The sequence below is a fragment of the Hakea prostrata genome, chromosome 7 (assembly GCF_041222555.1).
Source record: "Hakea prostrata isolate BN-2017 chromosome 7, UWA_Hpros_2, whole genome shotgun sequence".
NCBI lineage: Eukaryota > Viridiplantae > Streptophyta > Magnoliopsida > Proteales > Proteaceae > Hakea > Hakea prostrata.
Genome location: NC_142606.1, coordinates 13,830,224 through 13,851,778, shown reverse-complemented (window position 1 = coordinate 13,851,778; position 21,555 = coordinate 13,830,224). Strand labels below are relative to the sequence as shown.

At 36.7% G+C, this 21,555-nt stretch overlaps 2 protein-coding genes across 2 annotated transcripts; both read right to left on the bottom strand.

Annotated features, from left to right (window-relative positions):
* Positions 1–682: 682 nt before the first annotated feature.
* LOC149009973 (protein LATERAL ROOT PRIMORDIUM 1-like) lies at positions 683–5,845 on the bottom strand. The gene is made up of 2 exons (XM_089163016.1): positions 4,827–5,845; positions 683–4,736 (listed from the first exon to the last, which is right to left on the bottom strand). The coding sequence occupies exons 1-2, from the start codon at positions 5,575–5,577 to the stop codon at positions 4,402–4,404; spliced, it is 1,086 nt and encodes a 361-aa protein (XP_089019142.1). The 5' UTR covers positions 5,578–5,845; the 3' UTR covers positions 683–4,401.
* A 10,433-nt stretch (positions 5,846–16,278) lies between these two features.
* Positions 16,279–21,029, bottom strand: LOC149009972 (uncharacterized). Its single transcript, XM_089163014.1, has 8 exons — positions 20,642–21,029; positions 20,274–20,558; positions 20,057–20,116; positions 19,733–19,942; positions 17,599–17,717; positions 17,370–17,467; positions 16,843–16,967; positions 16,279–16,749 (listed from the first exon to the last, which is right to left on the bottom strand). Exons 1-8 carry the CDS (start codon positions 20,864–20,866, stop codon positions 16,591–16,593), a joined length of 1,281 nt encoding a protein of 426 aa, XP_089019140.1. The 5' UTR covers positions 20,867–21,029; the 3' UTR covers positions 16,279–16,590.
* Positions 21,030–21,555: the final 526 nt, after the last annotated feature.

Sequence of the window (21,555 nt, the reverse complement as noted above, 5' to 3'; positions counted from 1 at the left end):
ATATGGCCAGCAAATCACAGAACCAGGAAAAATGTTCCCCAAGTTCAGCAAAGGACTCCTACCCACAAAAAAAAAAGGGTTCAGAAGGACTACAAACCATACAAGTTCATTAAATAGTTAGCATATATTCATGCATCCATGTACCAACAAAAGCATGATCACATACATGATACCAGAACCCAGAACTGATTTATAAGAGAATATATATATATATATATATACATGAATCTTCTTTAACAATACTCAAAGATTTCTGTTTTTCGTCACCCGAATGCCTGTCATATATATTCTTATGTGCATGCACCTCCCCCACAGACATATAAGGATCCCACCTGACAACTGATCAAGTGTACCCCTGGCTGATAAAATAGGGAATCACTCTATGCCTCATCAAAGCTACAAAATTATAAGAACACCATAAACCACATTATGAACTTAATCTTTGGAAATACTGTCTTCTGAACTGATTTAGAATTCTCATTAGGGTGGCAATTCTGAACAATACAATCAATGAGGTAGCTTCTAAGACTATGTTGTCCAGCCAAATGTTTGCCAATTGCTCACCAAGTAGTAACCATTGATCGTACAATGTTCAAGAATACAAAAACCTTGGGGAACATTATTAGTGCTATCCGAAACACAAATGGGCGTTCTGGGGGGGGGGGGGGGGGGGGATAATAAAACAAAATTAATTCTAAAAGTACCAACATATCATCAACAGAATGAAATCTCCCTGAGCCCAAAGGCCAGCTCATTGAGCTTTCACAGTGAAAATTATTTGAATAAATTCATAAACATAAAACATGGGTGATTCATAATACCACATCTTAGTAAATAATACGCAAAAATGCATCTCATGGAGATCTTTCACATATTCATATAACAGTAACCATGATAATACATTGACATAACCATTCATTTAAAAAAAGGAACTACAATGACAATTTAATGGTATAAATTCCATCCTCAGCTACTGTACCTATGAAATACGGTCTCAGAAGGTTGAAATAACATTCCTTCCAACTTCTTAACTTCAGATAAAGAGTATGTATGCCCTGGTGGAAGCTTCGTGCATCACCTCATACGGGAATGGAACTTCATCAATCCAGCAATAAGATTTTAAATAATACAAACAAGTACGAAAACTAATTCTTACATGATGAATTAATCGACTGACACAACCAAGGTTTTGCAAACTGAAAAAATCAAGTCTTACCTGTTCTTGCACTATTTAAAAGTTCCATAGCATGTAGATTTGAAAAGGTTCAAAAAATGCATAAGATGAACACAAGAAAGTTACAAGCTGCTATCTGCTTGTTAGGTACTTAAATGACGTGCCAAAAGCTCCAAAGCTGATGGAATGAGTTAAGTCAAGCCCCTTAACCGATCTCATACTAGGCTGGCCCGATCTAGTGACCATACACCAAATTGGGCCCTATTAAGCACATAACACTACTCCAACAAGCCGAAATTTAGCACCTAAAACTAGTCCAATTAAGCAATATCAGATAAGGATGCATAACAATCGATATGACTTGAAAATCTTAGAAGTTTGTAGGACAACTATACATATAACACTGCAAATCTTGAACAAAAGATACCCAAGATGCCATCTTTCCCTTTATGTAAGGAGATTAGAGATTCCATTCTCCTTCCCCGTGTTGCAGGGTGGTGACAATCTTTGTGCACTTAACAGCATTCACTTGATTTTAGATATTTTCCTTTGACTACCATCATGGAATGTAAAAAATTATAGCTACATATAAAGGGATACCTAGTGTACAATGTTCCCACCACTGCTGGTTCTACCATTCTGGGAGGGAGGGGGGTGTGACAATAAATAGAGCCTTACATCTGCTCTAACATATGGGTTGTTCCTAGACTCGCAATTAATTGTGATCACTTGGTCATGTTGGAGCAACCTCAATGTTGCAAAAAGGTTTTAAGTATCTGCATTGGATAATAATATAAGGGAGATATCAAGAGACATCATGTCTTTTTTTGATAAAGACATCATATCATTCTCAAGAGTGCAACGTATACTAAAATTTGTATATAAATAGTCAAGAAGCCTATCAAAATGCAAGCATATGCAAAATATGATTTTGCAGCATAAAACAATATAAGTTAAAAGTAAAGAATATATATCATAGTGGAGAGATGCAAGATATACTAATATATGAATGAAAATAGGTGAGAAACACATCAAAATACGATTCAACACCATAAAACACCATTAGTAATAACCAATAAGACCAAATTTGTATTAGGCATTGTTGGCAACATGAATACAAGAGAAAATTAAGTTGGTATCAGCAAAGGACATGGAAGGATTACTTAAAGCCTTGCCTAAGTATATGTATCTATGAACATGAATCAACCTTCCCTTGGCATAATATTTCTTGCTTTGTAATCCTAATTGAACATACACATCGAAAATAGTCAACTGCAGGAAGAAATAAAATTTAAAAAATTAAAAAAGCTCCTCTTTTGAGTTACCTCAAACCCGCCCAAATAAAGTCAGTTTCCTTTTCAATCTAAATTTCCTTCCTCCCCTATTGGGCAATGAGTACTAAAAGCAACAGTGCAACTTATCTCAAACTTCCTACCTTATTTATATAACATTATTAATCAAATAAACACAAGTGATATATATATAATTTTCAGTTTTGACTTTTCTCACCAAAAATTGCATTCTTCCAGTGTTATCTGTTGAAGATTTGTTTTCAGAAGCTACCCAAACTTAAAACTTGTACATATGTCAGAAACATATAAAAAAAATAATTAATAAAACCATTCTAACAAATCCCAAAATCCACAAAGTAGACAACATTGTCTAGAAAACTGCAATCCAGGTAAGCACTTGGCAGAACTGTGAAGGTTACAATTTTCATAGAAATCATCGCCTCAGAATAGATAGTCATCTGATCATGTGAGCAGCTTGATAGACCATTGAATTCAAAAAGCAATATAAAGAAATACCAGAGAGAACATTGTTAATCCAAGGTACACAGCATCTATCAAAAAATCTCATATAAAAGACATCCCAGTTTTCTCCTTTTGCACCTTCGAAGAAATAAAGAATCATTTTTTGAAGAAATGCATCCAATGAAGAAGGGAAACAAATCAGAGAGGCACATGCTGGATTGTAGACATTCAATGTTTAACTCCAATGAACAGAAACAATATATTAAAGAAAAGTTCAGATAAACAGTGTAGCACTACGTGGAATCTTGAATCACCACAGGCGTCTGCCTTAGTTGTAACTTATAAATAAAACAATTAAAGAGATACATATCGATCCCAACCCTAGGGAGGAAAAAAATGTGATTTCCAGTTTTTCAGGCATTGAATGGATGGGATCGACAAACTTAAAAATTATGAACAAAGATGCAAAAGGAAACAGGTTCCAGCATTGGATAAGGGTACATGTACAGCAACAGCAACCATCTGATAAGGCAAAGACACAGCATAGAACATTTTGAATTAACAAAATCTACTTTGTCCTAGTTGAGTAGATATGAGTTGTCAAGGACAAAATTAATAATCAAGAAATAAGCCATAAATATTAAATTTAAAACACGTGTGCAATAGCTAAAGCAAGGACATTAAGTATATATACATGCTTCCTTTGCTTGCCCTTGCAGTGCCCCTTGTGTTTTGCAGAAAGCTCAAGAATATTACTGTATCGCAAGGAATGAGAGCTGCAATTACTTCTTTAAGCCTAATATGACAGTAACACTTTAAACACCATAATGCTGCCGGTGAAGATCACTAAGTATATGATTAATCATAGAGCACCTAGATAGGGGAAGACATCACAATTATAACCCGTCAAAAGCTTCCACCATAAAAAATTCCATAAATGGAAAACCATCAAACTCACTCATAAGTTACATGCTCATTTGAGACTCGCCTACCTTTTGAAACAATGGCTATTCAAGTAATAATCAAATACATTTCAAGAAAGATGGTCTCATCATACAGCACAGTTGAACAGTAAGACACTTAAACTTTAACTGATAAATAGCAACTAGAAATCACTTCAGAACAAACACACTCTATTGGCATGAGAGAGTATAGTAATAGCAATCACTTCAATCGAAAATTTTTCATTCCAAGAATTCAAAAAGTAAGAATCCCTACCAACTAGCATTCTTCATGTTTCAAGCATACTCTAGATAGCACAAGGTTAACAAGAGAAAAAAGAAACTGACTAAATTGAAGAAAAAAAATAAATAAATTAAAGCAATAGTGAAGAAGCTTTTGAAATCAATTGAGAGAGTAAACATCTACAGATAATAAATACATAAAAGAAGAACGACAAACACTATTAATAGCTATATATATTGTTCTGACAGATGAGTTGGACAAAACATTGAATTATCCCCTCCAAGCCCTTCAATTTATTGGGTTACCATAAGCCGTACCTCCAAGCAATCCACCAGCTGCAGAGGCCGCATAAACATTCGAAGCATCAATAACTGGCGAAGGAGAACTACCATTTCTTTCACCCCCACCCCCACCCCCTAAGTGCAACTCAGAAAGATTAGGAAACCCATCTCTCCCTTCGACTCCTTGGTCATATAAAAACCCTTTAAACAGATGCCCACCAATCTTCACAACGGCCTGATAAGCAAACTCGTCGTCACCATCTTCAATGGCAGTAACCCTAACACACTTAAAAACTGCAGGCGCCCGTATCTGCCTTGGTAATGCCTCCCTGAAGCTCGCATCTATCCAGCCCCCAAGGAGAGAAACAAAAACCCAGTTAAATTTCAGCATATAAATGCATCAAAATTAACATAAGTTGGAAAAGTTCAGACCTTGATGGCTTGAGATAGTGTCCAAGCTTCTTGGAGGAGTGTTATTGGATGTAGAGGTATGTGAAGTTGTCGTGGTCTGTGAAGCAATGAGTCTGGGCTTCTTGACGCCCGAAGTAGACCCAGAAGAACCGGCGGTGGCTGTTATGGCTGTCGCGGATAACTGACGCTCACGCCGGCGAGCTGCTGGAACCCACGTGCTCTTAACGTGAGTTGAGCAATCAAGACCACGGCTTCTGCAACAAGTTCTACAGCGGCGGTGGTTGCAGTCTTTCTTGGCTTGGTTTCCACAGTCCTGACATGTAGTTGTCGACGAAGAAGAGCCCGAAATCCCAACTTCACCGCCGCTACTGGTTGCATCAGCAGTACCTAAGCCGCCTCCAGTGTTGAGAAAACTGGCAGAATTCGCGTGTTCGAACATGGGCTTTCGAAGGAAGTTATTTTGGTGGTTCTGCCATAACTGAATTTTACTACCACTAGAGCTATTACGAGTGTTGTTGATGTTGTTATGATTATCATGGTCGTCGATTCCAACGTTACCAGAAGAAGCGAGACAAGGGGAGGTAGAGATGAGAGGTATAACGCCCACACCGACACCAACGCCAAGAGCAGTTGAAGCGTTGGAATTGCTAACCTGGTGGTGATGATGATGGTAGTGATCGGAGATTACAGTGGGTTCTTGATGTTGTATGTTGTGATGAAAGGACGATGCCGGAGCAACAAAGAAAACGTCACGAACACCCACCATGCCCATCTCTGGTGGGAGACCGTAATTGATTTGGTGTCGAGAGGCGGAGGACCATGGTGCAGCTGCAGCAGCAGCGGTGGCAGTTGCTGCACCTCCACCACCCCCACCTGTCGGTAGTGCATTGAAGCCGAGGGAGAGATCATCTGCCCGGCCTGCAGTGGACGAAGATGAACCTACCCAGTCTGCGAAAGCTCCGGAATCTGAAGGGAACCTTCTTGTAGTAGCCACAACTGCTGATTTCTGATGAAAAATCAAAACTCTAATTTTGATAAAATTTTCCCGTATTTACTTACTATCAAAGCCACAGCAGCACTACCCTACCCAAAAGAGAAAAGAAAAAAAGAAAATCGAAAAAGAGAAATTTGTCCTCAATTTCTTCTGGTGAGTGGTGACCTCAATCTAACAACCTAAACCCATCTATGTTTATATCTATGGTGGGGACTCTGAAATTCCTTCGTTTATCTGTGCTTTGCACTTGAGAGAAGGAGAAAAAACGAGTGTAAGAGATCTTCTTATGTTGGTTTTCTTCTTTCTTGCTACTTATTACCACTAACGCTTCTGCTACTGTAGCTTCTGCCACTGACTTTTTATACAACAAAAGTCTTCGGCGCCCCCTATCCTCTGCAAAGAAGTAAGTACTTGGCTTCAGCCCCCCGCAGAGAGACAGACACTCAGACACAGACACAGACACAGAGAGCGAGATAATGTATGAAGCAATAACGACCCTATCTATCTTCTCTTTTCTTCCTTCGAGTGCTGCTGCTGCTGCTGCCAGCGAACTTTCTCGGTATGTCCCAGACCTATTTTTCACTCCCGGCTATTACAGTCAGCAAATCAGAAACTGTTCTCCTACAGTCCTATTCTACTGCTGCTTTGGGAATTTTTTTTTTTTTTTTGTTAAATTAAATCAGAGATAGGCTTGTTAAGATGAGGCCAGAGTTTTGGTACGCTACCAACACTCAAAAGCGAAACTTGCTTGCTGTCTTCCGCTAAGTATTACCAATCATTCACTCTTTTTTTTTTTTCTTTTTTTTTTTTTTTGGGTTAACCACTCTTTTTTCTCTTGAGAAGAGGAAATGTGTTTTGGGTTTTTTCTACATCTGGGAGGGGGTGGGGACGGAATTACATTCTCCACAATTTCCACCCGTGTATTTCTTTGTAATTAATATCTACAGTTCTTAATTATTCAATGGTAAGAGATGAATCCGAGAAACTTTATGAATTCATTGAATTCGGGTCTTAATTGTAACCGTTGGCTAATTAACTGCCACGTATTACAATCCTAAATACAAATTACAAGAATTGTAGATGATGCTAATTGTAAAGGATTTGAATCCGGTGGGGACTGAGTAGCAACTCAAACAAGTTGAGTCAAGAACTGTTTAGTTCACTAGCCATTTGACCTATTAATTACCAATGTTTCATTCGAATTTCGCAAGATAATCTTGGCATTCTTTTGGTCTTAAAGAAATGGATCAAGAAAGTAGTGGTCATAACAATATTTAAAGTATTCCTATAATATAATACAATACTAGTCAATTCATATTTATATGGTATACAAAAGATACATACATATCGATACATTTCTTTCTTGTTCTTTTTTTCCCTTCAAATGACACACATTATAATATATTAGCTAGTATAGTACAGTACTCCATACAAAATAATGCATCTCTTAAATCAATAGTTTGCTAAAAATAACCCACAAAATCGATATAATAATCGATACTGATACTTTAAACCTTGCTTATGAAATATGAAAGAAATGATCTCTTGGAGGTAGAGAAACTTGATAAATGATGATGCCGATGAAAGTCTCTCATTACCATCGCCATTGCCATCCCCAACTCTACCTGCGAACCCCTTTATGTTTCCATCCTATCCCATGTTGTAGCTCAAAAAACTAGATTTCTTGTATTTTAGACCCTAATTGAACTAATTCTATAGTGATTTTTATATATATTTTTTTTGGTTAACATTCTATAGTGAATTTATGAAACGCCTATTTCTAGCAAAGAAACAATCTTTCAACATATAAACATATGAAAAGGGTTCTACACAAAAATATGTCTCCGTTACAAAAGTCATAAAACACATATTACATGGTTCTTTTTTAGTAATATATCAGAACATCACCAAATTAAATCAAATCAAATATGAATATATTAGGTCATTCCTTTGTCCTTTTAGATTGCCCTGGTCATTTGATTGACAATATAGAAATACTTAAAGCACATTCAACATATTCAATACATACAAGGCCTCTACATTTTAGTATTGTTTGAGTAGGATCATATACATTTTTAAGTCTTTTCCTCTCTTTTGAGTGGGATAAAAGGGGTATGTGGGTCAAAATTAAAAATCATTTGAATTTGGCATAGTCACTTAATATATAACTGATCTAGTAACAGATCTTCTAACTAGTTTTGAAATTATTTGTATGATAAGTGTTGCCATTCCAAAATAATACATGAAGATTTGTTTATTTGCTTGTCATGCACCTTCTTTTTAATTAGCTTAAGTATGCTATTTTGGAGTGGAACATATAAAAAGTAAGCGAGGTACATTTAGTGTCTACACATTGCATCGTTGGTGGTGAAGTCAAATAAATAAAATCTATTTTCAGTTTCCCTATGTGGCAGCAGTTAACAGTTCATTTGGGTGGGCCCAATTTGAATCAGATGGTTGGAGGTGGACGGTTATGATCGTTAAACTAAATTTGTGAAGTCAAGCCTATGGGCCGTTTGGCTTGCAATAGCTTATTCTGCTTTATGAGAGAGAGAGAGAGAGAGGTTGATGCAGTAGTAGGTATAAGTATTGTCTTACGTAGACGTGGACGGTTATGATCGTTAAACAAAATTTCTGGTGGCTGTTATGGACACAGATATCATTTCTTGTTATTTTTATTGAAAAATATAAAATTAATTTAAAGAAGAAGAGAAAAGAAATTTGGATGTGTTTGTGGTACAGGTTAGTTCATTACATAAGGAACATGAGCGATTGGGCGGTATTTAGCTATGTTGTCGTATATAGTCTAGAAAATTCCACTTTCGCTAGGTAATTAGCCACAACCATAAAATTGGCTTTTTTTCTAACAACAAAACAAAACTTGGGCTCAAAGTTAGAATGTTGTTAACCACTGATTGATTGGATACCTAGTGAGGCTGGCTGCCTTTGAGGGTTCTTCAGACATAAGAAAATTAATAGTGCAAGTCTAGAGATCCATTGCATGTATTTTGTCAAATGAAGGTGATGTTTTCCAGTTTTCATCATATATAAAAGAATGAAAAGTATTAATGGAAACAAAATACTAATAAATTGGGTCAGAAATGTAGGTTTTTATCGATTATTTGTTTTGAGCTCAATGTTGACATGTTTACATGAGCTTATGATGTTTTCCCAAAACTAATTCAAAAAAATTCATTTTTCTTCTTTATGTGCAGCTAAGATTAACTTAAAGTGATTTTTTCTTTAATCTAACCAAATTATGTTTGAGGAGGTACTGAGATTGAGTAAAATTCATGTGGTGTTCATCCAACAATTGCACACCACATGTGCCATCACAATCAAAGGTACTAGCATAGGAAAATCGATGTTCATGCAGCAAGGAAACCCAGCTTGGTTACCAACTTGACAGAACCCGTATCCTTTATCTCTCTCTCTCTCATTTAAAGAGGAAAAAAAAAAAAAAAGATTGAGAATTTGAATTTGAATTTGAATGGTAAGCATTAAATATGTACAGCAAGTGTCGCTTATGTTATGGTTGTGATCGAATTCGACCTTGACCTTTCGCTCGCAGCAGCACTGCAGCAGCAGAGGAGGCCGGGAACTGAAAAGATTAATGGTGGGCAAAAGCAAAAGGGATTCAAATCCAAAAATCCAACTAACTTTGGCAGGGGCGTAGGTGTAGGTGTAGGTGTTGTGGTGCCAGCCCTAGTCCCTACATGCCCCCTGTTACTGGCCGTAGCCGGTAAGCCCGTAGGGGAAGTGGTTCTCACTAGGGATCCGGGAGGGAGAGCGGGACCCACAAATGTTCGGCGTCTTACCACTTACCACTTAACACTTACCACCACGCTACGTTCCGTAAATTTAGGTTGAATTATGAGGAAGAATTTGTTTCTTGAGCACCGAGCTGTTCCTTCCTTCCTTCTCTCTCTCTTTTACTTTTTATTAATTAATTAATGATGAATTTAAATTCTTCTAATCACAAGGAGTGGGGCCCAACCAACTATCCATCCATCCACCATCCATCCATCCGTAGATTGGATTGGATTGGATTGGATTGGATTGGATGGAGTCGACTGATGGATGGAGTCGATTGATGGATGGATGGTAATGATTACCCAACTTTTTCTCTTTAATTAACAAAGCAGGAAGGAAAGACTAAAAAGACACTAAACAGAGAGTGAGGACTGAGGAGAGAGAGAGAGAGAGATAACAAACGAGACTTATCACGTGCGTGCACCCTTAGGGTTGCTTGTCCTTCTAAAGTCAAGTACTCAATAACAAATCACCGACCACGGCGACCTTGTCTCCCTCCGTCACGTCAAGTCGTCAATCCCCAGCTTGGCCGGCCCCACTTTCTTTCGTAGAGCGGTAGTCGGTAGAGGTATTCCTTGGGTGTGACCGTGTGAGTGTGAGTGTGTGACTCTTGCTCATACAGTCATACGGTCATACACTCATACCTTCATCAGATATTCAGATTATGTTATGTACGTGGGTGTCATACTGTATACATGAAATTAAAGGATGGCAGGAGCGACAATATCTCACGAGAAAAAACTCACCAATTATATCTCAAATGGATTTTCATTTAAATATGTCGTCATTCTCCTTTCCTTTCCTTTTTTTTCTTTATACCTTGATCATCAATGACACTCCAAATACAAATAGAAATAGCAATCCCAGGTTTCTTCTCCTTTAAAATTTCTCATATCAAATTTTGGGTATTTTACTTCATCATGTGAAAAGTTAAGTTGTCAAAATTTACACATTACCTTCTAAGGAGACATGAAGAGAATCATGGATTTATAAATCCTGACGTCTTCCAAAGATGACTTTGCCAGGATCAACAAACTAATTAATGTTTCACTTTCTTTCTTTTTTTTTATTATTTTAAACGGAAAACAATACTAATGTCGCTTGTAAAACATGTCATGCCATAAAAATGATAAATATAAAAATGATTTAAATGCTCAGTTTGAAAAAATGTTAACGGAGACGAAGTAGTCCTTCAAAGATCTTCTTCATGTAATTGATGAGATTGGGATCCAATCTTCACACCTACACCTACACCTACACTACACTAGGAAAACGTGTTGTACCATTGAAATCCATGTCCTCTATTTCAGTGTTCCAAATTCCCATCATTAATTTTGTTTTCGACCATTTTCAACATATACATATACATATACATATACATGTAGTAGGTAGAGGATATAAATACATACTCCCCTTTTGAAATGATTCACTTACCTATCATGAAATAAACAAAGAGATGGTAGATTTCATTTCTATTTCACCAAGTGGTATAAATGCACTCCCTTTCGTTTTTGGATATTATTTAAATTAGAGTTTTTATTTTTATTTTTTAACGAGAATAAGGGGTTTTCATCCAGTTTCAACTAAGCGTATAATTTTGTTAATCTAAAATTTTAAGATCCTTGAATATAAAGTAGAAAAAATGATAGTTACAAATATAGTTTACCATTTTAATATAAATGGTTGAATCGAAATAGGCAAATGTGGTATAACCTTGACTGTTGCCTAATAAAGGTATTTTGGTTCAAATATTTGATGTGTCATTAGATATTAAAGAAGAGGCAAATGTAAAGTATCATCTTTTTTTTAATTACTAGCGACTCCAATCAAACTTTAATGGGTCCAAATTAAATTACCCATAAAATAAAAGCATATCCAATAAGCGACAATTAAGGGTTCTCGGGCATTTCAAGGATTGCCTAAAAAACAAAATTTAGTAACAACCAACCATTTTGGATGCTATGGATTAAGTGAATTGATTTTGCGAATAAAGACTATAAAACTATCAAAAGCATGTACTAGAATAGATTAAAGCTTAAAGGAAGAAAAAGTAAAACCTAAATATTGTTGAAATAAGATTAATGCTCAAAAAGCTTATGTGGAATTTAAATGAAGGGCGGAAAAAAAAAATGCTACAAGTGGACATCTAGGTAAATTAACATATTTTGAAGTCTTGAAGATATCTAAACTTTATTCGCTTTTATTTGTTTATAATTTATGGCAAGAATTTCAATGCTTTGATAGGTTTTGAATGAGGGTGCATGAACTTGAGGGAATTATAGTTATAAGTCCTCATCAATTGAATAGTTCATCAATTTATCATTGTCAGCTTTGTGTATTGGAAACCTTTAAACGCAAAAATTATTCGCCTAAGTAGAATAAATTAGTCTTAATACTAAACTTATCAGTGATCCTTTTATAGAGCATTATCCCTATTCCCTAGCTATCAAATCCATTTGATGAAAGCCACATGTTGTTTTCATGCAAACCCCAAAAAATTATAATTAGATTGTCCGCGGGAATTTTCATTCGGTGGTGGTTCCTGTTCGGTCGCCCGGCTAGTTGTTTGAGGTCCATTGTCCACCCGACTCCTTTTTAATCCCGTTGCTCCTCATTGCCTCCACTCTTTTTATTAGAAAAAAATAGAAAGAATATCTATAATGATTTAAATTTATATTGGGACTGCTTCCAGTAATTCAAAAGATTCGAATTCTTAACCTAAAACTGTCAGCTAAACAAACCAACTTAGGAAGTTATTAGAAACATATTATATCAATTGACAGTGATCGAAGGAACCACTTCCAGCTACTTTAATTGGTCTTTGCTCACCCAATGTGTAAATTGGAGGAGAAGTCTTCGACTTTACCTTATTGTCCGCACACAGCAATGATGAACAATGGATTTGCAAGTTTTCTTGCGCAACTTCTATGCCAGTTGCTACCAAAAGAGGGGGAAAGAAAATTAATAATAAACTTTCAATGCAGCAATTGTCTGTGACATGTACACTTGTTAAATATGTCAAAGGAGCTTAGAACTCTGTTTCCACACGGTACTACTCATTCATGGTGGACCAATGAGCTCTCTCCTCTTTCCTCTAGTGTTCAGGTTCACCAACAATGGCATTGGTCAATGACCCAAGTTGGACAACATATATCAGCGTTTGATTAACATCGAACAGGTGGTGTGCGAGCTCTGTAGCTATATATTCTATCCTCTTCAGCTTTTTTTTCTTCTTCCTTTTTGTCAAGCAATGATTCACATTCTTAATAAATGCTAGTGACACAAAAATTATTGTTTACAAAGAGAGCGGTGGAGAATGCCACCAAACTCTATTTAACTTGAATTTCTTTGATCCTTTACCTATGTATTGAGCATTGTTTGACTTGGGCACAAAACAAATCACAAATAAATGGAACCTATTAGTAGAGATCTTGAGAATCTCTTTTAAGAAGCTAGAACTAGGCCAATCAAGAGATTGGACTTGAGCATTAAGTATTAAGTGCCTACACAACGACTAAGTAATCAGAAAATAATACCACTTGTCTAATGTTAATGTCATACGTAAATAAAGGTCTTTTTTAATAGCCTCAAACTCTAAAAATAGAGCTGAATAACCAAAAGATGATGTTGCCTTTGCTACAACGAACATTGCCCCTTAAATTTCAAATTACACTGCTATGACCTCCTTGCTTTGTATTAGAGTCTCTCGCAGCATTACAAAATACTTTGACCCAATTCCTGCCTTGCTCTAATATTGCTATGAAGTCAGTTTGATGTGCTTGTGTGACCCCCATACTTTCACTTTGTTGGATTGATTGGAGTTCACATATAAGTTTAGAAAATCAAGAAAGAGAATTAGTTAGAAACATCTAAGCACCTTGAAAGAGAAAAACATTTTGAGTATGTCAAATAACCTAGTAAAGTTCACGTACTACACATTATATAATACACTAATTTAATTTGGTCAGAGCTTTTGAATTTGTTAACCATAAAATCCATTCAATCATGGATACTAAAACCCTAACTCACCTATATCAATTTTCAATGAAGATGCTCTCCAAACTAATTTGGCAAAATCATAATGAAAAAAAAGGCATGAATGGTATCTTCTACTTGATTCATTCTCTACAATTAGCATGCAAACAAAGTCGTGGTTACTATGATGGAATATATTACTTAAAATGTGAGATTCTAATATGTTGGATGGATCATCCCGTGAATCATTTTTTCTTTCATGCCAAGATCATCAGAAATCATCGAATGAAAAGAAAGCGGTGCTTGATTTTTTTATATTTAATTTTTGTTAAACCAAGCGGTTTATGTAGTTGCAGATGAAAAAGTTCCCTCTATCTTCATTTTATCACTATTTTTAATTAGTGGCGGGTAATACAAGTATAGTACCCAAAGTACCTGATTGATTAGCAATTTTTGGATATTTACTAATAAGTAATTAATAACTCATCCGTATCGTTGGATAAGAATTCACTTTTTTGGAAGAGTGACGGTAGAGGTTCGAATCTAAAGGTCAAAACAACAATCGATTTTGCGCATGGTTGTACACTTTTAGTACTTGTACCATCAGAAAGCTGTCTGCGTTTTGATTTGATATCTCATGCATGCAAGTATGCAACCGCAAAGTAACCGGAAGCGTTTCATTTATAATTTATTCATTCATTCATTCATTCATAATCATTAAATATTTTTTAGGGAAAAAGATACATAGACTGATTGAATGAGAGGGTTTGGGAGTTGAGGTTAAGGACGTCTTCTCGTGGTGGTGGCAGTGCTGGAGGTGCGGCCGGACTGCCGGTGGCGGTGGCGGTGGTGGTGGGGGCGTGGGGCTCTGGTCGCGTTAAAAACAACAAAAAGTACGAGAGAAAGAGAGAGAGAGAGAGACAGCTCCCTGGGTTCGTTTGAGGGTTTGAGGGGCTCGAGGCCAACCTCGACATCTGAGTGATCTATCAGATCACTTGACGCCTTAACAGCCAGCCAGCCAGCCAGCTTCTCTCTCTCTCTCTCTTTTAATGTTTATTATTGTTGTTGTCCAGTAGTTATCGTCAGTTGGCATAAAAGTGTAACACAGAGGTCGGTCTAGGTTTAATCCCTACTACTGTCGGTAAGCCAGCTCTCCACTCTACTCTACTCTACTCTACTCTACTCTACTCTACACCTTCTGGCTTCTATTAGCTGTAGTTCTTGACACGTGTCGACACGTTTGGTGTTTATTCTCCCCCCCCCCCCCCCATTCGGGTCTTGCCGTGGATCTCAATTTATCCTTGTCCTTAATCTGATCCGGAAAATCTGCCTTTTCTGGGGTTTGTGAACGAAGCTGTGGAAGACAAAGACTACACTCACACTCTGCTCTCTCTGTAAATATGAACAGGATTTGCCCTTTTGACGAGTTGGGTTCATCTTGAATCCGACCCGAATTTCCGCCCTGTCTCTATTGGAATTCTGAATTCACTCGTTGCTAATAATAGTATGTAATTTTTCAGGACTTCCTGGTTTGGACATCACTTCAGAATACTAAAAGGTAATTTAATGTAACTAACTTATAGTAGCTATAAAAGCTAAGTGGGGAGCCTAAAATGGGGATGGGCTAAGCCTTGGGTGTGGGCTTCACTCTAAGACCAAAATACAATAGTTTCCAGTTTCCACCATTACTAGATGGGGCCACCGGCCAAATAACTATTGTGCATTCTGTGCTCAGGTTTGTAATTCTATGAAGCTTCTATATTTATAAATATAACAATGTAATTTAGGCATTTGGAGGGGAATGTACGGGCTTTTCTAATGTTTGGACCTGCTATACTGTATCGTCCGTCATGCTGGAGCAGAATTGGATTCTTTAATGGGCTCCGGGCGGAATTTACAACATAAGCTTCACAGAATCACATGCCTGAGCTACATACTATATTAATCACTAGGTCATGGCTACCTAAAAAGTAAAAACGTTTGTTTCTGGTATCTGTAGCCTGTAGGTACGTACCTACTTGGGTTGGGATCTTAGTATATATAGAGGCCTATCATCCTTGATGGATTTTTAGCTGCCAAGGGTATTGATGATGCTACGTCATCACAATATAATCTAACGGTTGAAAATCAACCTAATGGGTGTGTTACAAAAAAAATTTTTTTTTTAATTTTTACATTCAATATTTAACTTTTTATAAATTTACCAAATAAGTCCTTCAATATACCTGATCCCAAACCCCATACCCCATTTCATTTTAGTAGTTAGATAGGATGGAGAAGGAACTTGCAGACCTAAGCTCATAGCTGAACCCTTTGCAAATAGTGTTTAAGCTAAGGGGTACTTGAATCATTTTAACATATAAAAATATTTGTCATATTTTATTTGACTTTTAAAGACTTTTTTTATTTTTTGGACAAAAATAGAGTTACGAGTTTCATGGCAGGTGGGGACGTGTATGTCAAAAAAATTAAATAAAAAAGAAAAGAAAAAGAATAAAGACAAATTGGTCAATAAGTGATAATTTATCCTTAAAATTGACTTTTTCTATAACACATAAGAAATAGATACAAAGTCTAAGTTTTCTTGGACTAAAATGACATAGACCAAACCTCAGGGTTCTTGAAGAAATTACCCAAAAAATAAAAAATGTATAAAGGCTTTTTGCTGGCATTTTAAGATAAAAAAGGCCACTAACAATATAACCTAATACTGAAGGTGTTTCCTCCAAAGCCATTATTATTAAAGAAAGGGAAAAAAATTACACTCTTTCATTAGTCCTGAAAAGAACTTAGAAGTGACCAGACAGAATTATACAATGTAAGTAGGGAAATCAAAGCTCATTCAGATGTGGACTTATTTACATTGGGTAGATAGGAAAATAAAAAATTAAATAACACAACTTCTTCTTATAGACATCCTTCAATTATTAATCAAGATCAGGTAACATCTCGCATCAAATGAGGTTGCATTGAAATACTGACTGAGAGTAACTATGATATGCACTACCATGGTTCCGAGTTCTTACTGAATATATTTCTAACAGGAGGTCTACTCCAACCTTCCTCCATAGAAATGAGGTCGAGCCGAACCATCAATTTTTCCACGGCTTCCTTCTCCATGTTGCTAACAGTAGTAGAAGATCCTTCTTTTATAGAAGGGTCCTGCAAGAATGCATGCATGACCCTGATATTAGAAATTCAGAGTTTATCAATGCATAAAATATCCACAGCTCACAGAAGGCGAAAGGAATTTACCCTCAGGGATTGATACTGTTGTAGATAATTCCGTGATTCTTTAAACAATCCGCAATGATAAAGTAATATGCTGTAATCTCTCAGTTCAGTGGAATCGAAGTCCAGTAAGATCAGATGTTCACAGGCTGTTAAAGATGAAAAAGAAATAATTCCTACATGAAATATACTTTGATATGCAATCCTACAATATCTTGGAACGAGGACAAAAATATCGAGATACTTTGAGAAGAAACTTTTTCATCATCAAGTAAATGATTTATTCAGGTGCTAGTTTTGGAGGAAGTGACATGCAGAGAGAAATGTAAAGTATGTTGTTAAAATTTTGACCTTGATAACGGACTGCAGATGATGCCCCTCTTTTTCATGGGAAACTTATTTAATAGTGCATCAGTGAGATATTTGTGTGTTTTTGCACCCTAGGTGACACTGGTAGGAAATCTTACAAAGACTACAAAGTGAAAATAACAGGAAGTAAATGGATGTGGAATTATCAAAACAGAGAGAACAAAAGCTGCAATAATGTATACCTGATAATGCACGGCGCATATCTCCATAACGTACACTAGTCCAGACTCCACGGTCCAGCCTATGTTGAGCAGCTTTAGCCGATGCAAGCTCAAAACCACTGCCAAATTAAACGTACAGAAAAGTGGGGAAAATCCAAAGACTCAAAAATATGAGATGCCAAACTATAGTATTCAATATAGACTGTTTTATTTAGGTAAGCATTGCAATTTTGTAGGGGGGCAATAATACCTCTCTTCTGCAATGCTTTGCACATCAATGCAGTTAGCAGCATATGCAGCCCTTAAGAATAAGCTCCTGGAATGATCAGACTGGAATGGCCAGAATGCTTCTTTCAACTTTCTCAGTATCTGTACTAAAGCACAAACTCCAGAATGAAGCAATAGACTGATAAAGAGGAGATTGGATGAAACAAAGAAATGAAAAGACAACATGTTGTTCAATCAAGTGGAAAATGAAGAATCCAACTGTTCTGTACCACAGAATTAATCCAACCATTAAACTTTTTTATATTTATTTCCAACCTTTCAAAGTACTAAAAAGAGGCTATCGGTGAACTGAGTTCCAGCAGCCAGTGAACAGTTACTGCAGTTCAATTGCACATGGAAGAGCCATAATTAACCCCCCATCACCCCATAACCAAACGTGTTCCCTTTTCAGGTAGATTGGTCCATATTGGACCTCTTTTCCCTTGTAAATCCTATATTTTCCAAGCATTGGAGGTGTACTTCCAGAAATGGTGTGTGGTTTAAATGCAACATATGAGCTTGCTACATAGGGTTGAAGAAGATCAGATATAGATTTAGGGTTGACAATTTGTTGGTGTCTTAGTTTGGAATTGAAGAGCCTAATACATATTTATTACTTAGGGATATCAACTTTGTCTCTTTTCAACTGCAATTCTTGCTGTGATGTAAAGGATGTTGCCCCACTAGTGCTCCTACACGTCAATAATTTCCTTAAATGTTCAGTGCATTTCCCCATGAGTTTACTGCTTAAAACCTAGCATTTCAGAGCTCAATCTCAGAATCGTTCTTTCTTCTGTTTTGGCCAAATCTCACTCCTTCCAAGATCACATGGAGGGTAAGTGTAACATTGGATATGATAATAGGTGGAAGTCATTATTCGTCCATGACTTTCTTCGATTGCTCATTTAGAACTTTGTATTTTCTTTTACCATATCAGAGATGGATTTAACCATTTCAGGGTCTAGGAATTTAATGGAAAAAAAATTAACTACCATCTTAGTTTATGAAATATACCAATAGTAAGCCTGATTTGTTTTTGCATGGAAATGTTAAAAAACTTCCATGTACTAACAGTCACTAAAATATCCTAATTTCGGAACTACAACAACCATGCTGGAAATTCCAGTCTTATGCATAAATGCAAATGGTTCAATGTAAAAGCAAAGGTTATGCACTATTTCCTTTTCCCCTTCAGATTGTGTTAAGGCCCTCAACGCAGGGGAGAAGATCGAGGGTATGAAAAATGATAAGAGCCAGGTCATTACTAATTGATCTTTTTGGTTCTGGCCAGAATAAGCAGGATTACAAGGTGGAGGTGGATCTGCCAATGCAGAAGAGGCAGGAGTGACATGCATCCTTGGCATTGCTACATTTATAAACCCAAGAAGATCATTAGTATGCAGCAAAGAGAGGAGTTGGGTCTTCCCTAAGAGGAAGTTATCTTCAGTGAGTTTCAGAGAGGAGTGATGGTAGTTTTGGGATGGGAGAGAGGAAAGGTTGGTGGAAGACATTGCTGGTCTACGAAGAAGATTCTGTGGATCATGTTACCATGTAAAGAGTTAATATGAGTTAGAATATTTCTCCTAGTTATGACGATCAAGGAGAGTTTCTTGTATATATCTCTATACTATCTGTTGTATCCAACAAGTTACAAACTGATTTGAATTAGTCAATCACATAAGCAGTCCTTAACTAAATTCAAAATTCAACATTGCATTTGAAATCCTTGAAGGATTCCTAAACATGGATATCCAAATCTAGATTCTAGACAGAAGATCAGCAGTAGCATATAGAGGGGAAATTGCATTTTTAACAGATCAATAAACTTATCATAACAATCATCAACTGCATTATAAGACAATTGACATATAGGGGAAAAAAACATGCCGGACAGCATAGAATAAACAGGCAAAACCATTCTGCAGAAAGTAATACCAGTCTCCTTCTGGAACATAAATGTGTATCTTAAAAAATATATAATCAGAATGACTTAAAACAGAATTTGGTATAAAAAGGCATTTACAATCTTTGCAGATTGAAGAAATAAATGGAGCCATGAACATCCCATCTCAAACGAAGACGAAAGACAAAGATCCAGAAATCTAATTCATACTTACTGCCACCAAAAGGGACTCTGTCGTCAGTATATGTGGGTGATCAGAAGCTTTGCTTTTTTGTTTATGGTAACCTTTGGGAAGACTGACCAGATCGTGAGGAAAGTAAATCTCGACATCAAAATTCACAAATTCCCATAAACGTAGCATTTTTAACACTTCAGAGTAAATAAGTGAAAGCATAAGAGCAGAGCCTGAACGATGTGTCAATGCCTGTTCAAAAATTAGGATGACTCAATGAGGAGCACACAACACTGTAATATAGGGGGTGGGGGGAAGAATTTCAGAAAAACAGGCTAAGACAAAAGAAAAGGTGGAGAACCACACCGAATGTAGATATAAAGCCCATGGCTCTGTCTGGTTTCTGATATCAGTTATCTGAAAACCCTAAAAATGTGAAACCCATAAATTAAATAAATTGTGAGTTAAAATTTCAAAGTAGAAGAAAGCAATCAAGAGTAAACAATAAAGAAATAAAATAAGGCAAACTGATAAAAATTAGTAAAAGAACAACGGAGATGAATATTAAAGCCAATAATAATACCTTATCAACAAATAAATATCCCTCGAGACAGGCTAGGAATTCGTGTGGGGGAAATCTAAAGGAAGAACCGTAACGAGAGCAATAACCCATAGAAAGATCATCCAGCCTTCTAATAAAAGAATCAATAGGCAGTGGCACCGAAGAATGTGAAACGAGGGAATCATCTTCAGCATCAATGTAAAGAACGGTTTCGGCCAAATCAACCCCTCTGTTAATGCAAATGCTTGTTTCTCTCTCCACAGTTGACAACCTTCGAATTTGACAGCAGAAACCCTCTCTCGCCATCTGCTATTCAAACAAAGGAAATCATTAATTAGACAATCTCCAGGCATGCACATATAGAAAAAGTCATTGGAGAGAGAGATCACCTTGGCATGTTTAGTGTCGATGCCGGAATCATCAAGTGCATCATGGAGAACGAATTTGAGGTCCTTGTTGAAGTTTTGGCATCCACAGATGAGTAGCTTAGGACAAGAAAGCGAACGTTTCGAGTGGTATCTTAAGTGACTGGAAGAAAGAGAAGAGGCGGCAGAGGAGAAGATTAATTGGGAATTTGCTGTTGTTGCAATCCTCCATGGAGTTAACGAGTTCATTATTGTTAGAGGTGTTTCAAGTTTCAACCACAGATTTTATGAAAACGGATTGTTCGCAGAAGAAGAGCAGAGAAAAACATATATCCAGTTATTCTGCTAAATCGAATTGGATATGATTTTATCTCAATGCGCCAAGGCCAAGGACATTAGGCGTTAAACGGTATTTTGAAAATTTCCCACAAAATCAAATGAAAACTAGAAATCGGCCCAATTAATGCTCGTGTACTGCGTTGGATGAGAGTGAGTGGTCAAGGTCAAGTTCTTCCACCACTCATTTTTTTTTTTCCATTTACATTTTGAACCATTCGTACTTGTAACCAAAAAAAAAAACCAAATGAGTAGTCGAAATCTCAACCACTGGGTTTGATCGTGGATGGTCACAGATCAGTGAGCCGTACCTACGCGGTAAATCTTGTGGCGTGGAATGAAGATGCCTTCGTGGGCAAAAATATATAGGCAGTTAAGGTAACCCTAATCCAGGTCTGTCTAGGACCTGATTGAGTCGACTAGGACCACTCCTAGCTAATTGAGCCTGAACCATCATCTTATATGTTATTTTGATAAAAGTACGACAAAAATATGAAATTATGTATTGTCCTATTGTTTTGTTGTTTTGTGGTTCAAGTCAAAATTAACTGTCACGACCAGGATTTGGGTTAAGAGTCTAACTTAGCCTTGATCAAAATAGA

What these genes read in the sequence shown, in the direction of transcription:
- LOC149009973 (XM_089163016.1), bottom strand. Translation starts at nt 5,577, where the DNA reads ATGGGCATGGTGGGTGTTCGTGACGTTTTCTTTGTTGCTCCGGCATCG. An exon ending in CACTATCTCAAGCCATCAAG is followed by an intron (nt 4,737 to 4,826) that starts GTCTGAACTTTT and finishes GGGGCTGGATAG; the next exon opens with ATGCGAGCTTCAGGGAGGCA.
- LOC149009972 (XM_089163014.1), bottom strand. Translation starts at nt 20,866, where the DNA reads ATGAACTCGTTAACTCCATGGAGGATTGCAACAACAGCAAATTCCCAA. An exon ending in GGGCTTTATATCTACATTCG is followed by an intron (nt 19,943 to 20,056) that starts GTGTGGTTCTCC and finishes ATTTTTGAACAG; the next exon opens with GCATTGACACATCGTTCAGG. An exon ending in CAGAGTCCCTTTTGGTGGCA is followed by an intron (nt 17,718 to 19,732) that starts GTAAGTATGAAT and finishes GCTTTAGTACAG; the next exon opens with ATACTGAGAAAGTTGAAAGA.